This window comes from Sapajus apella, unplaced genomic scaffold (assembly GCF_009761245.1).
Source record: "Sapajus apella isolate SASKATOON/1434 unplaced genomic scaffold, GSC_monkey_1.0 scaffold47, whole genome shotgun sequence".
Taxonomy (NCBI): domain Eukaryota; kingdom Metazoa; phylum Chordata; class Mammalia; order Primates; family Cebidae; genus Sapajus; species Sapajus apella.
This window is the reverse complement of record NW_022436987.1, coordinates 8,059,224-8,076,464: the sequence shown is the minus strand read 5'-3', so window position 1 is coordinate 8,076,464 and position 17,241 is coordinate 8,059,224. Positions and strand designations below refer to the sequence as shown.

General features: G+C 43.7%; 1 protein-coding gene across 10 annotated transcripts in view; it reads right to left on the bottom strand.

Moving 5' to 3' along the window:
* Window positions 1-17,241, bottom strand: part of TEAD1 (TEA domain transcription factor 1) — a 273,107-nt gene that overhangs the window by 171,548 nt on the left and 84,318 nt on the right. For all 10 annotated transcript variants that reach the window (XM_032240798.1, XM_032240796.1, XM_032240799.1 and 7 more), the window contains exon 2: window positions 7,519-7,774. In XM_032240798.1, coding sequence (XP_032096689.1) covers window positions 7,519-7,675 — 157 coding nt within the window. In that variant the 5' untranslated portion in view covers window positions 7,676-7,774. The remainder of the gene's footprint in view (window positions 1-7,518; window positions 7,775-17,241) is intronic.

Below are 17,241 nucleotides of genomic sequence, written 5' to 3'. Positions count from 1 at the left end.
GCTAGCCCAGTAGCCCTCAAACCTGTCTGATCACCCAAATGACTCAGGAAGCGTTTAGAAATACAGTTTCCCAGGCCACACTCCCAGATATTCTTAGTCAGTAGTTGTTTTGTCTTTTAAGCTCTTTGAGTGTTTCTGTTGACAGTGAGACTTGGGAACCACTAATCTGTCTTCCCTTTTCTGAAAAAGGCAATCACTTTAGTCTCCCAGTGCTACAGACATTCCATTTAAAATCCATGCCAGTTTTGCCCTTGATAAATTGTTAGCCTGGGCGTCACAGGCCATTATCAGATCACTATTCTGGTGATAAGTCTCTAAACTACCCTGCAACTTCAATTGACTGAGCTCCAAGCAGAAATTTCCAACTACTTACAGGTCATCTCCATCTGGATGGTCACCCAGTACCTCAAGCATATGACAAAACTTAACTCCTCATTCCTCTCCTCCTCTCCTCTCTACAAACCTGCTTCTCCTGCCTCCACTCCCCATCTCACTTAATAGTCTCACCATCCTCCCCATGACCCAGAAATGGAACCTGAAATCAAGCCCCTCCTTCTCTTTCACAAAGTGCATCCCGTCAGCCAGTTCTGTTGGTTTTACCTCTGAAACTCCTCCCTCCCACCAGCACTGCCTGCACCCTAGTGCGGGCCTCATGCTCTCCTACTGGACTACTGTAATAGCCATCTAACTTGTCTTCATGCCTTCAGACCAGGCTTTGTCAAACACAGGCTGAGACATGTCATCTCTCCTGAAAAAAACGTAATGGCTTCCATCTGCCCTCAGGATGAGTACCAGGCACCTTGGTGTGGCCTTCAGACCACAACAACACAACGCTGGCTCATGTACCCCTCCCCCAGAAGATACTCTCATTTCCAAACACATCAGGGCTAGGCCCTTCCAGGCCTCCATGCCTTTATCACGCTGTTCCTTCAGCCAGAATGCCCTTCCCTTCTCCTTTCTCCTACAAGAGCAAGTCTGAACCTGTGCTCTAGAACTCACGTGAAGTTATATGCAACAGTCCTAAAATTACATACAAATATGTGATTTTTCTGGGGGAAAGGGTCCATAGCTTCCTACAGAATCTCCAAGGGATCTATAATCCAAAATAAGTTTAAAAACTGCTACATGATCTTTTTCCCAAAGTTCAAATTTAGCTACGTCTATCTGACTTATATCCTCTTTTATTCTCAAATATATACAAGTACATTTCCCAATCATAAATAATCACACTTTGTGCCGCTCCACTACTAAACCAGGTATGTCTCTAATAAAGAATATACTTCCTTCCATTTGAATATTGGACTCATTTGTATTGACTGGCTTGGTTGTAAATGCTAGCTCCACAGCTTATTTACTATATGACCTTCAGCAAATAAATTGACCTTGGTGGGCCTCAGTTTCCTGAGCTGCAAAATGGGCATAATTATAGTACCTATATTACTGGGTTGTTTTTGAGGAATAACCAAGATAGCAGATCCTGTAACAATGGGAAAGTGCCTGGTACATTAACTGCTCACACAGGTCAGCTTTTTAAGTTATTCTCTGTTGTCCCCACTCACAGTCAAATCACAGTGCAGGCCCTCAATAAATGATTTATGAATCCACATCCTCCTGAATCCCAGGGCTCATCCACTGCCACCACAAAGCTGCTGGAGAGTCTAACTTGGTAATACTTTCACATTCGTTTCCTTCTACCTTCCTTATGACCAATTCTTGAGCCATCTTTAATTAGCTGTTTTTTACCCGGATTGCACAAGAGCTCACACCTTCTGCATAAACCTTTGCATACCCCCCACACATTAAGCTTCCCAATCAAAATGCTGATGACGCTGGCTTTGCTATTCTCACAGGAACCAAACTATTTCAAAAATCCCCCATTACTCATCTGTTCTGAACATTCTAGAATTAACCCTTGCTCTGCTATTATCCATATTTTGTGCAGAAATCCTTTCTATCTCTTCAACTAACATTTGCCAACACAAAAAATAGGGGTTCTTCTTTCTCCATCTAAGATCATTAAATAAACATCGTCCTGGTTTTTTTCCTTCCTTCTCCCTTTCTAGCCAGTTCCTCCTATAGGAGAAGCCCTCAGGGCTTACAGGCTTAATCACCTATGTTCTCTATTTGAACCATAATTCATCTCCCGTAAGCATTTACTCAGCAAACATTACTGACACCTTCCTTTATTCCAGGTCTTGAAATATATCCTATGATAGGTAGGGTCCCGGCTTTGGGAGCTTCTAGCCTATTCTATCACATAGCTCTTTGTTTCACACTTCTAACCAATTAACTTGAAATAATACCCTGAATCAGAGGTCAGAAAAAGGAAATCAAAGATGCAACATGACATTCAGATGAAGCACCAAGAAGAACACTTTGCCAAGGCCTGGAGACCCTCCAGGGCTCAGAGTCTATGACCATCTCCGCACCAGGGCTCTGGGGTCTCCACCGACATAGCCTACCTCCCTGACGCTCAAAGAGGTATTGTTTGAGGGTCACAAACAATAGTATCTTACAAAAGGATGAATCTGCAATTATTTGACCACTCCTCTGCATCCAGCATAGGAACCACAGATTTCAGTCCTTTTCCTATACTGACGGATCGTACTTACACTTGCTTGTGTCCATTCTCATTCTGATACTCCCTTGTCAATTCTGCCACTAGCTCTTTTAAAAAGCCCCCTTTCCTCTTCTGACTTCTGTTTCTGTGAAGTAAGGAAAGGTTCAATCCTAAGTCCTATGTTATCCTGGCAGGCAAGGCACAGGTCAGCAGCTAGGGAGGACTGGCTAGAGACCCCCACCCCCGAATCTTCACTGGTCTTCACAATTCAGCTCTCTGGGGCTGACCAGTAGTCCTGGTACCCCAGTAAGAAAGGGTCCTTCCTTAGAGAGGACCTAAGCAAGAACCCTGAAGACATCTGCTTGCAAAAGGAGAAAGTCAATAGTAGCCAGAAAGATGTCTGGAAGCAACTGCTCTGCCCAGACTGCTTGTAGGATCCCAGGGCATAGAATCTTCCAGACATCCTCCTGGCCACTACCGAGGCCAACCTTGTGATCTGAGATCCTCTCTGCTATGTTATTTGAGATGATTTCTTCCTGCCAGCATCGGGCCAGGGCCCTGGACCTTGGTAGCCAAGAATAGGCTTCAAAAGGCTAAATGGAAAGTGACCATCCTCAAAGGGCTCAGACTTCTCAGAAAGCTTTGGCACACAGTCCTGACCTTAGGTCAGTTTCCTGCAAATGAACTTAAGACAGCTCCATGAAGGCAGGGACTATATCTGTCTGATTCACCACAGTATCCCTGACAATCCCTAGAGCACAGGGCGCGAATACACCTGGTGCTCAATACTGATTCACTGGATTTATGTACAATGGTCTCTAACAAGGAAGGAACAAGAGCTCAGTAGAAAGAGCCCAAAATGTAGAGTTGGACAGCCCTGAATTTCAAACCTGCTAGCTATACCATTTATATTGCCACATGCAAGCCACTTTACCCGTCTCAGACTCAGCTTCCTGTCTATACAGTGAGGATAATAACACCAGCCTCAAGGCATTGTTAAGAGCATTGGACAGACTTATATGTGAAGCCTTTAGCATAGTGCAGGGCAGAGGGCATGTCTTTGTTTTCAGTTCATAAGCACTTACATACCTCTCACTATATGCTAGATACAATTCAAACATTGTGGGCAGGGGTGGTGTCCCAGATAACAGTTCATTTAATTCTTGAAACAATCCTATGCAGTAAGATCAATTAACCCTCCTTTTCAGTTAACAAATTGAGACAGAGAAGTAAAGTGACTCGATCAAAGTCTGATATCTAGAAGTGCAGGGCCAGGATTCTTATTATTTATAAAGTCCAGACTGTTCAGTATTTTACTTCTCTGCCTGTACAGCATGCAACCAGTGAAGGTTAGTTCCTGTTGCTGCCCTATTTGACTATGGGGTATATCTGACTAGGGCTTTCAGTTGCAAAGGAAACATATTCAGGTGTTTCCATGGTTTGCTATTTATTTTGCTATTTATGTTGTTTTTAAACTATGGCCTGCTCCTCTGAGATCCAATTTTGGGTAAGTTTGTTGATCAAGAACTTCCCTATCATCTTGTCCTCCTGCTATCTCCTCTCACACGACCTATCAGAAAGAGACACACACACAGCTGTGTAAAAAAAAAAAAAGAAAAAGACAGGCACAGAAAAAGAGAGATCCCAAGGGAGTGAGCACACATGCCCTTAGGAACCAAGTCAAAGGATGTCTCACATCCCTTCTAGAAATCCCCCAAAATGACTGTCTACACATAGGGTGTGCAGAGCCACCTATCCACACGGTGCCCAAATGCACCAAGTCTCAGCTCCCCCAAAGACCAAGTCAGCAGAAAGCAAATTAAGCCCTCTCCTCCAGTGGCCAAAACCTCATCATAAAGAGAGTTGTCCTTTTTTCTCCTCTATAAGATTGCATTTGCCCTACTGCCAACCACGAAGAAAATTTCATTACCAAAATAAATCACTTGACCTTGCTTCTCCGATGGCTCAGGATTAGTGACATCACAAAGCACTCTACAAATGCTCTGAAATATTGGAATAACCCTTTCAAGTAAAAAAAAAAAAAAAAAAAAAAAAACTTGGTATTTCACTAAAAGACTAAATCATTTTTTATTTTACTGCATGGAATCCAAGAATGCTTTAAATGTTTTCATTTTCAAAATCCTTAGAGAAAAAGTATGCTCTTTAAGGCCTTAAGAAACCCTGACTCCTGGTCTGGTTTGTGTCCTGATTCATGCATGGTAAGACAGGGAACAGGCCAAAAGCCCAAGACGGTAGCTCTGGCCCCACACTGTTCATATGATTCAATTCTCGAGTGGCTGGGGCCTCACCATGGAGGCTCCCAAGCCATCTTTCTCTCATCCTCCAAGTCACAGCCAGGTCAAAGGCAGCTCCCAAGCAACTAAGACAGTTCCTCTTAAGGGGTCCAGTCTCCACCACCCATAGCCCTATTAACCACCATAGTTCCCTTCCAAGGCAGCAGTAGAAGCAAAGCTCCTCAGAGAGAGGGACTTCAGTGGGGGATGTTTCCTCCCCAAAGCAGCTGCCTGGAAGTGGGAGCGGCTGCAGGACAGTGCAGCCAATGCATCTTCTGAGCCCCAATTAGTATACCTACTCCTGCAGGCTGTGTACTAAACCCACAACCAATAAGACTGTTCTTTCCAAATGAGTTAAAATTCCTAATGCTGCTTGCTCAAAAGGATTGTCCCATTTTAAATCAGGTTAGCCACCAACACAAGTCACTAAATGTGTTGCTGAGTTCAGGAGAAAAGAACCCATATATCAAAACCATGCACACTAAGGAAGCACTCAGAACTTAAGTTACACTAGGTACCCAAGACAGGCTAGGCTCCCAAGCAGCAAAACTGACCCTCTCACTCAGTGACAAGTCACAAAATGGAAAAGTCCAAACGATCCATGGACATCATCAACTACCATACCATCTTATTTTACATAGGAGAAAACTGACATGAAGACCAAAGGTAAAATGTTCAAGTTCACTGTCAATATGACTACTCAAATCCAAAGCTTCTCAGTGTTCTTCCTAGCCTGCTGCCTCTGAGACCCAATTACCAACAAGAGCTCTTATACAATTATTTTCACACAGAAATATTTTTATAATTGGGTTATAGGCGAATTGGTTAAACCCACCAGGGCTGCTGCCGATAAAGTAAAATCTCAATGGAGAACAAAACAAAATTGGAGTTGACAAAAGTTAACTTATGCTTTGAATTATGTTCTCAGCCCTAAAATCTTATTCCTGAAAGGACAATACCTTTCCCAGTATTTATTGTGAGAAATGAAGTGCAGTAGTTATGCCCAACTGGGATTTCTAATACTATGCCTTTGTTTTAAATTAAAACAATTTTTGGGCAAACAAATGAGTGTTGTACAAGGTAGCGTCCCAAAGTTACGTTTCACTGCCCATACTAAAATCATCTTCAAAGAAGCTTCAAAGATTAAAATGCTTTTCTCTGCCTGTAAGAAAGGGAGGTACTGCATTTTCAGCTATGAAAACAAGACCCACAAAACAAATCGCCAGGGTGAGGAAGAAGAGCCCAGGAAAGATACAGACATACAGAAAATCTAGGGCCCTGAAACTCTCTTCCCATAGTAGCTGAGATGTTTCATCCACAGTCCATTTCACCAGATATGAAGAAGCTTCCCACGGTATAAAGGATATTATGGATGCATAAAACAAATGCTGAAGGCTTGGTTCTCCTTTTCCCCTGTGTGTGACAGGCTGAAAGCCTCCAGTGCTGCAGAAAGCAAAATTTTCCTTGTTTCCATTACATCATCCAAGTTGGAGAGGAGGACGGTGGGGTGGGGGCACAGCTGGTGGCAGCTGCACCACCATCTGCTTTCTCCTGAGCAGTGTGCACTAGTTGAAGCCACAGCCTCCTATGGCTCCTGACAGAGGAAGTGCAGTATTAAAGGTACAACACCCTATTATGAAAAAGACTTCAAATTGCTTAGAAATAAATCACTCCCATGATAAGTTAATCTTAGGTAGATCACTGAGCCAGTTCTCTTTAGGTTGTGTTTAAGTCTTTTTTAGACTCAGCTACAGTGCAAACTCTGTCAACTCAAGGTGCTCAATTAGACAGGCAGAATGTTCAAGCAACCATACCTGCCATCTGCTTCTCAAAAGGTAAGCAGCCAAAAAGTACAGGTCTGCAGCTGGAAGCATTTATGGAAGGAAGTTAGGGGGTGCCCAAACCCAGCAAGCAAGCCCCAGACTGGCAGGTGGATCCTTGCTGCTGCCCTTGGCATCTGAGCCAGCTAGTTAACAGGTCTCACTCTCCTTGGCACTCGGTGTTTCCTTCAGAATGCCCTGCAGGGCATCCCCCAAAGAAGGGGAGATGGTTGAGAGTGACCCAGGGGTACATGCCTTGTCTGACTATTCAACTGCAAACTGGCAGCAAAGCAGCAAACTGGTGGTTCAGAGGCTGATCAAGCCCATGCACAGGTTTTCTCTGGCCTGTATAGAGTTGCTTAAAAAAAAGTGTTGGGTTTTTTACAAGAGTAGATTTCATATAAGCATCTAGATTGCTGGCTCTTCCTCAAGGGGGTGGTGAGCAATTAGGGGATTTGGCAGCACCAGGCCCCCATTCCTAGGGCATCAGTTACCTAGAGGTGGCAGTGCTTCCTTGCAATCAGGTCTGCGTTCAGAAGACCACCTCCCCACCATTCCATGTGTGCATATGCCAGTGCAACTACCTATGTTCCTGCCTGGACCCCTAAAGTTTCTGACGTAATGCCGCTAAGCATGTAGAAGAAGAAAAGCCCAGGGAGTGATTTCCCAAAGGTTCTTTACTGACTCTTCTGTTTAGTTGAAGGCTGGTCCTTTGGATGACCCACTAAAATTCTACAAATATCATTCAACCCCATACAATGAATGGCTCTTGCTGGAAGGCCAGCTACGATCTATCCCCTACAACAGGCTGTAATATTTTAAAGGAGCGTTCCAGGCCACTTACCATACATTTTGCCTTCGTCTGATAAGATGATTTTCCTCCTCCCACATGGCGGATAGATAGCCAGGGCCTCCTGAAAGCTCTGCTCAATGTCGGGGCTCCAGACCCCTTCTGCGTCATTGTCAATTGGCTTATCTGCAGAGTCGCTCATCCTTTCCATGTTTTCGGCAGGGCTCTCGCTGCCGCTCCAGCTGCTGGGCTCAATTTTGGCGGTGGGATTTTCCAAGCCGAAGCCTGGAGTCTTTTCAAGAAAATAAACCTAAAAGAGAAAACAAACAACAGTGTAAGGGTGTGGTGACCACAAACATAATGCTCTTGCTAGCTCTAGTGCAAGTTCTTCAGTCACCAGCTTTTAATTTTTATTTCAGTCGTTTTGGGGGTACAGGTGGTTTTGGGTTACATGGATAAGTTCTTTAGTGGTGATTTCTGAGATTTTGAGGCAGTCACCAGCTTTGCTTGGAGAACTCCCGGGGAGAATATGGAATTTTGAGATCCAAGTGGCTTTATTCTCTCAGCATCATGTTAAGCACCTACACAGAAATGCAACAGTGGGCAGAAGCTGGATAGCCTTCACAGACAAGAGGAAATTTATACGGAACAATAGTACTCAAGTTTGCAGTGATTCACACAAAAGCCATTTATTGAGTGTCTACTATCTACCAGGGGCACTTCACTAAATGATTATCAAATCTCCACAGCAGAACAAGTTATTCATAAGAAAATAAAATAAAGGGGCTTTTTGTTTGTTTTTTGAGATGGAGTTTTGCTCTGCTGCCAGAGTGGAATGCAGTGGGGCAATCTCAGCTCACTGCAACCTCCATCTCCCGGATCCAAGTGATTCTCCTGCCTCAGCCTCCTGAGTAGCTGGGACTACAGGCATGTGCCACCACGCCCAGGCAATTATATATATATATGTGCGTGTGTATATATATATACACAATTATATATGTGTGTGTATATGTGTGTGTGTGTATATATATACACACAAATTATATACACACACACACACACACACACACACACACACACACACCAGTAGAGACAGGGTTTTACCATGTTAGCCAGGATAGTCTCAATCTCCTGACCTCATGATCCGTCCACCTCGGCCTCCCAAAGTGCTAGGATTACAGGCATGCGCCACCGCGCCAGGCCAAAAAGTTTTTAAAATAATCCACTTCACCACGGCAACTGGCATCATAACTCTGAAACTCTGATAGTTTCACTATCCCAATATGAGATCACCAAGATGCAAGGGGAGGAAGGGAAGGAGGGAGGGAGGGAGGGAGGGAGATAATTTTGCTATCACACATACTCATTCTCTGAGATAGCAATGCCAGCTGACCTGTACCTATGTCATTTATTTCTGGGTCTTTTACCCTATAGAATGAGGTTACTTTGTTACTCTCAGCAACTAGGTTGTAACCTTGAAGTGGGGACCAAGTTGTCCCCACTCTTGACTTCCCTGCAACAACTATCACAAGTACCTAGCACACCTGTGGAAATGCACGGTATTGACGTGGAGCACTTCCTCTCGTAGCCTACGCTGAATTCCTGACCACATGAAAACGGTGGGGGAGACTTTCTTTTTTTGTAGCAATGATGATTACAGAACCAAAAAATAAAATAAAATCAAAGACTTATTCCCCTTAAATTATGCATATAACCTATGGTCATAAAGGGATAAGCTTTCCAAACAAATGTCAAATTGGCATAACAACAATGTGAAAATGATCTTATCCAGTACTCCCTGCTGTCCTGCACACTGACATATCAACATTTCAATATTCCTTTGTTGAAAAGGCATCAGATCATTAATTCAAAGGCCCCCCAAAAAAGGAGGGGAAAGGACTGATCAAAAAGAGGATGCCCAGGGCCTGAGTAGGGAGGGCTTCATGTGGCCATGGTTCCTCCCCTTCCTGCCCCCTCAAGTCCAGGCAGTATTACAAATGGACAACCAGGAGGGAAGCAAGTGCTGGTGGCCCCGCCTGGCACCAGGAACTGCTCCATGTTCCAGGGCCATCACCTGACAACAAGCAACCTGTCTTCTTCCCCGCTGTCTCCCAGCTGTATCCTGTGGCCCTGTCCTCCCCCACCTGTGTATATCAACAGATGCCAGGTGCAGAAACTCTGAGGCACATGAATATTACACAATTAATGGCATAACTATAACTAGTGGGTACTTTTGGCTTCTTCCCTTACAGCTTTGTAAACTTGGCAGCACCTGGATTAAAAAAAAAAAAAAATACACAAAAAACCCCTCTGGTTGGCTGCCTTCAAATGCTGCTACTAAGCCATCATTCAAAGAACTTGTCAGCAAAATATTTACTACCTCTTACCAACATATGTACATTTACACAGAACTTTCAAAATTGCCAAATGTGAAGGTATAAATTACGCCACAAGAAAGCATTTTGTGACTGACCTCCAGATGAACCTCAAGATGCCTGCAGTGTGGGCTTTTTGAATCCTTAAACTATTACCATTTTTGTTGGGATCTAAGAGTCTTACAAATCCAAACTAAACTATACTCTAGAGTCTGTTCTAGCTCCAAAGTAGTTTATTAGATAAATTATGAGAAGGATGAACTCTTTGAGCAGTGGCTAGCCCACCTTCTTCCTCTCCACTCTGCCCCCCAAAAAAACATAACAAAAGACAAAAACAACACACACGTACAAAACCACAGGCCAGTCCTTGAGCTCTAGGCATTTCACAGTAGTATGAATTTACTCGAAGGAGCTGCACTTTAAAATAGTAGTTACGTCCAGTGCTCAGTCAGAATGGCAGGCAATGGGATCCAGGACAGTCGGGGGCAGCTGAAGAGACCAAGGAACCTTTAACTGCCTAAAAAGAATGTTCTCATATAATTGCAAGCCCCGGAGTCTCCAGACAAAAACACGCCAACCATCCCCATTCAGTGCTTGAAGTCCCCTCAAAATCCACTCAGCTGGTCACAGTCTACCCTTGAACACCACCAACAGCAGGGAACTCATTACCTTCTCGGTACTGCTCCATTTCATACTGACATGTTGAAATTCTTCCATCTATCAGGTGAAAACCCATCTCCTGATTAACATATACACATCCACTCCTTGAGAGCATATACCATCCTCCAAGGAAACAAATCTCTCCTAAGATACCCACTTAGGTATGACAGGAGCAGCTCCCAGGATCCTAACTGTCTTCCAGACTAGAAACCATCATCCCTCTGCCCACCCTCATGAATGCATTTAATGGCCCTCAATAAATGGCACTCAGAGGTGGACTTACTTTTCATTAAACTTCTAAGCTCCTGCTCCTCAGGGGTTGTCCCCGAATCCTGTCTTTTGTGCAATTGGTGTCAAAGCTAAAATCAGGAGTTTATGTTTATTCCTATTAAAGTCTATCATTTTTAGCCTCAGCCCACAGCCCAAAGATGGGAAGATTCTTCTGAATCCTAACTGCACACTTAGTGTCCTGAGATCCTGAACAACTTCTGAAGAGCTATTTGTCACATAGGGAGGATACAGATCCACTGTGGGGAAGTTCCAAAGAATATTCTGACTCAACATAAGAAAACAATTTCTGCTACTTGAACTGCTCCACAAGGGGAAGGCGGTGGAGAAGACAGGCAGCAGACCTTTGCAGACAACCACTTCTAATTACTTTTATAGCTATGAATTACAAGTTCCTGGTTGTTTGGGGGAATGCAGTATTAACTAGCATTAATTGATCTATCCACTTGGTAAGTACAGCCACTGCTCTAAATGCTGTTTTTATTCCTTTACCGCAAAGGGAAAGACCCAGTGTGCCCCAGCTCTTGCAGTTTCTGGTCAACTAGAACTCAGCAGGATGGAATTACCTAATCTAGCAATGGGCAAAGAACTACCAGATACATAATCCAAAGAGTTATACAGACCTTTGGTTTTACAACCCCATCATACGATGAGGACCTAAATGGGCAGAGAATTTCCAGTCACAAGACTGGGGCTAGCTTAGAAAAGCTCCCTATACTGGATACCAAAATAACCATCCTGGCACTCCACCCCTCAGGTTCCTTCCAGCCCAGCTCAAACTCCAACTCATCCTGGAAACTGGCCTTGTATCTAGAGGCTCTGACAGTATCAACCACACTTTAGGAGAATCCTAAAAACACATGGAAATACTTAACGGCCACGTAATCTATCTCGATTCTGAATCTATAGCAACAAGCACCTGATTATAATCAACATTAAAATCTAAACAAGTGAATTATGCACACAATGTCTGTACCTGCAGAGCTGTATCTTTATCTCCCCATACGTATACATCCTTTGAGTAAAAGCGTCAGCTTTCACTAAATTCCGTAAATAAAGAACACAGTATCAAGGCAAGAGGTGGGAGGGAAAGGGAGAAGAGGTGGTATGAAGACTCCCAACAGATCTGGGTTCCAAACCTACTCGCCCTCAAGCCACGGAGCTCAAAACTATCGCGATTACTTTTGTGTCAACCTAATAACTCTCTCAGAAGCTCAGGTTTTCATTTGTTAAATGCGGATAACAAATAAAATTCAATCCCAATACAGAAAAATGATTAAGGGGTAGAGGGACACCATTCCATATGAAGTTGCCTTAAAGATTTAGTAAGATCATGAGTGAAGGTGCTCTGTCATCTGTAAAACCATGAACAGATGTTTACTTATGTCCAAGTCCATCCTCCCTAGACAATGATATGTACCTTGTGATGGATGGTGAAGAAATAAGAGAGCTTCATCTAATGGTTCACTTTGGGAAATCAATTTACAAAAGATCCTTTTCTTCAAGGTCTTCAAATGGCTGCATAGAAAATGGAAATTGGTGACAACACCTTTATTTCTAACATTCATCTAAATTTGAATATATTCACGGGTTCAACAACTTTCAGATTCTTATGGGCAGTGTGGTTCAGGGTAATAACCCTTTCCGCAGAATGCCTCCAAGGAAAGAGAACAGAAAAGTCTTGTTTGTTGGAAATACATTTAAAAATATATTTGGTAGCCCCCATGTGCCTCAGTTTCCATCATAAACACTTTTCTGAAGAATCCTTAATTCCTGAAATTTTTCCCAAACTCCAAAAACAAACTTGTTACTATGACCCAAATATCCTGGTAACTGCCTCAACAGCCACATTCTCTAAATGGATCATTATTTCACCACAACCTACCGAGGCTTCAAAAAGAGTAATATGAGTACAGTTAAGATATCACATGTGCATTCAACCAATACACATTTTAGTATAAAAGCCTGGGGGGTGACAGGGATAAGACAGTCAAATACAGGTGCTCTGACACCAACTCTATTCAACAAGGGATGAGACAGAACACAGGAGTTTGCTGCTCCCTTGATCTTAACTCCTCTGGGTCTCTCATAATGTCAGTTTCTAATCCATTTTCAGATTATTTAAAGGCTCTTAAGTAAAAGAGTTAATTTAATCCTCATAATCAATGAAACACAAGGATATCACTGAACACAAGGATCACCAAAAAAAATTTATATGGCTTGTTTCTGCCAGTGTCTCAATATTCTAGGAGCCCACAGGAATAGAGCTGGGATGAAGTTAGGGCTCTGTCCACCTGGGTAACCCAGGACCACACAGCACTTGTAGCTCCAGTGTGCCTCAGTTTCCATCACTAACCCTGGAAGAGGCCAACTTATTCATTCATCACCATGTCATCCCACAGGCTCTATCTATAACAGAACTTAGTGAGTTGGGGCCTGTAATCCCAACACTTTGGGAGGCCAAGGCTCACACCTGTAATCCCAGCACTATGGGAGGCTGAGGCAGGTGGATCACTTGAGGTCGGGAGTTCAAGACCAGCCTGGCCAATGTAGTAAAACATTGTCTCTATTAAAAATACAAAAAAACTAGCTGGGCCCGGTGGCAGGTGCCTGTAATCCCAGCTACTAGGGAGGCTGAGGCAGGAGGACTGCTTGAACCGGGAGGAGGAGGTTGCAGTGAGCCAAGACTGTGCCATTATACTCTAGCCTGGGCAACAGAGTGAGATTCCATCACGGGGGGGGGGGGGAAGAACTTTGTGAGTTGATTTGTCATTGCTCCTCCCACTTGTACCCCAGTGACCCTTCTTGAGGGCAGATACTATATTACACTTACAGTGTCCCTACTGCCGGTACCACACCTGACATATAAATATTAATGAAAGAAAGAATCAACCACAATCGTTCACACCTGTAATCCTAGCACTTTGGGAGGCCAAGGCAGGCAGATCACCTGAGGACAGGAGTTCGAAACCAGCCTGGCCAACATGAAAAAACTCTGTCTCTACTAAAAATACAAAACTTAGCCAGGCACGGTGGCAGACACCTGTAATCCCAGCTACTTGGGAGGCCGAGGCAGGAGAATCACTTAAACCCAGGAGGTGTAGACTGCAGTGAGTCAAGATCGGGCCACTGCACTCTACCCAGAGCAACAGAGCAAGATTCTCTCTCAAAAAAAAAAAAAAAAGGAACCAACAACCAATAAAAGGAACACAAATATTCTTTGATAACAACATAACTGAGCTTATCACCCAAAATTTCCACAAGAAAAGTGTTTTAGCTACTTTCACATTCCTGACTCTGGCCAAAGTTTCAATGAGTAGTAAGAGACCCAGAGGAAATTGCCAAATCAGGAGGACACAAGCAGACAGGCTTTAAGGCAGGAGGACTTTAAGCCAGGCACAGTGTAAATAATGAAGAGTTGGTTGGCTGATCCAATTTCTTCTTTTATTATAAGTTCTGAGATACATGTGCAGGACATGCAGGTTTGCTACATAGGTACACCATAGCCATGGTGGTTTGCTGCACCCAGCAATCCGTCAGCTATATTAGGTATTTCTCCTAATGCCATCCCTACCCAGCCCCCCCCATCCCTGACAGGCCCCCGAGTGTGATGTTCCCTTCCCTTGTGTCCATGTGTTCTCATTGTTCAACTCCCACTTATGAGTGAGAACATGCTGTGTTTGGTTTTCTGTTCTTGTATTAGCTTCTTAATCACAATTATTGGCAGCTAATAGACCTTCTGTGTTAGAGGGATGAATAAGGTTTGGGTCCTTTAAGAGATAACCTTCTTTTATCACGAGCAAATCTTATTTGAGGAGAATAGTAATTTTTGAGATAATGTATTTTACCTTCTCCATTTCCCTTTCCCTTTTGATGACTGGAAAAGAACAGAACCAGAAGGTGACAGCTACAGGGAAAGCTATAAGGGAGACAGAGTGGCCAGGAAATAAAGAGCAGAAGCCAAGGAGGTAGCCAAGGAAGAAATTCGAAGAGATGACAAACGGTAACAAAGCAAATCTGAGTGATCAGGCGAGCGGAAAGGGCAGCATACAGACAGTGGCAACGGGATGAGCACTAACACCCCAGGAAGAGAGAGAAGTAGCGCAACTGAGAGCCACTTTAGGGTTTCTAGAAAGAGAATAACATGGTTGAAATGATATTTATAGTGGACTACTCAACCAAACATCTGATGGCTTGAAGTCACTGTAATCTTAGTTGAAGTCCAAATTTCTCTCACAGGAATAAAGCTGCCCTCCAACAAAAAGACTGAGGAAAAAAAGTGCTTTTCTCCCAAAGTGAACTGGTTCCAAATTCAGCCTTCTCCCAGAACTAGGTGTCAGGCACAATGCCAGCAGCTTCTGCTTAGGGGATCTTATTTAATCGCTGCTCTTCACCCTTTGGTATTATCCCCACCTTGTGAGGTTCACAGACCTAAATAAGTGGTCCAAAGTCCTATACTTCACAGAGTTTGAACCTAGGAGTCATTTTCCAGACAGGACGCACATTCTGCGGGAACATCAGACACACTATACCCTCCCTAGACAGGAGGATGTAGGAGGTGATGAATTCTCAACAATGTCCATAACTGACATCATCAAGCACAGTCTACTTAATTCCTAATGAATAGTGATGATCCTGACTCACCACCCTGGACAGCTGAATGTCAGGCACTAAATAATGGTTAATTTGTTTTGCATATGTAAAGTGGGTTGTACTATTATTTTCCTACCATTTCAGACATTAGCCAACCTTGCCAACAAGTGACCTGAGAAAAACACAGGTGAAGATGGGCAGCCTGGGTTTTGCAGGCAACCACAAAAGAGATGGAAGTGCAGCAAGTATGTCATTGTCAGAGACAGGGCAGAATTCTCAGGGAATGCTGAGGCTGAGAACTGAGGCAACATCTGCCACGACGACAGTAGCAGCCAGTGAGCCTTGGTGCCAATTGCTAACAGGTTCCCTCTAATTTCAGCAGGGAGGAGTGGATAATTACTCCTTCTCGTTTTCAAAAATCACTTCCGTGTCAACAGAATCCCATCAACAAGCCAATATCTCTTCACCAAGCCCCAATGCTGAGCATCCCATTAGAGGACTTAGCATTACCCTCCTGAGAATCCCTGATTAATTCTCCGCTCCATCAGCCCTAAGTACTTGCCCAGGTGACAATTCAAGAAAAGCTCTGATTGATTTCATGCTATGCAGCTCTGATGGGACCACTCTGCATTACCAGCCTTTAGGGGAATCACCCACACCATCCCCTTAATGAATCTGTTAGCCATTGAGAACAGAAATCCTGCCCCTTCCTTTCTCCTGTCACTAACACCAGTCAAGCTGATCATTGTTGTTCTTCATCAGTGGACTCCTTCAAAAGGACAAAGCCACAGCCCCAGCTTCCAGCAAGCTATCCTATCTGACCATTCCAAAGCAAAGATCTGATTATCAAGACAGTGCATGTGCAAAGTGAGCATGAGCCGGAGGACATGACTAATAGCCCAAGTCTCAGGGCCCGAGACGCTCCCACCCTGGGATATGGACAACTTAACCTCAGGAAACACATTTCAAACCCAGAAACAGAGCTTCTTTCCTGCTTTAAGAGAGCAAATGCCCCAACTGTTAGCAGTAAGTAGCTGTCAATATTTCAAAAGGAAAACTTGTAAGCCTTTCCCAGGAGTAGCAGTCAAAGAAAACCTTAAGACTAACTCCCCAATTCCAATAGGCCTGTAAAATGAACATACACTTCAGGTAGACTAACCAACCATACTGCTTACTAAAAATAAAGAAAACATCAGGAAAATAATACTCCTTAGCCACTAACCTATGAATCACATCACTTTCTTAGTTGGTAAGAGTCACCATCCTATTATTATAACTCAGTATTTTAAATTACAATAAGTATAAAGTAAAAATCACAAGTAGAAAGTTCACATGTAAAAAGACATCAACATACAAGATAGATAAAAGTATATACACCACTTCAAAAAGTCTCCCTCAGCTTCATGATTGATGGAAAGGCTAGAAATGGGTCCTATACCATCACAGCGCTGGCTCCCCAAGAGGCAAGTCTATGAGTACATGCCTGGGGAGTCATCCCTACCTACTAAAGACCAGGGGAGACTCACCCAATGTTACACAGTCTGTTGACAGCCAACTTAATGGTATGTTGGCACTGGCCTCTCTCCAGGTCCTGGCAGTAACCTGCCCAGATGCGGCCCCCTTGGCTGATTCAGAATGCTAATTGTGCTGCATCTGAAACAGCCCTCCCTACTTTGCATACAAAAATAGTCCAGGGCTTCTCCACCAGCTTCTATGACGTTGGATGCTTCTCTCATTCTGGGGTTTGGGGAGAGAAGCAATAGGGAAATCTACACTTCACTCCTGGTTGAGTCATAAGCCAATCAACAAGGAAAACCTCAATCAAGGTGGCATTTTAAAGAGCTGAACTGCAAAGGTCAAG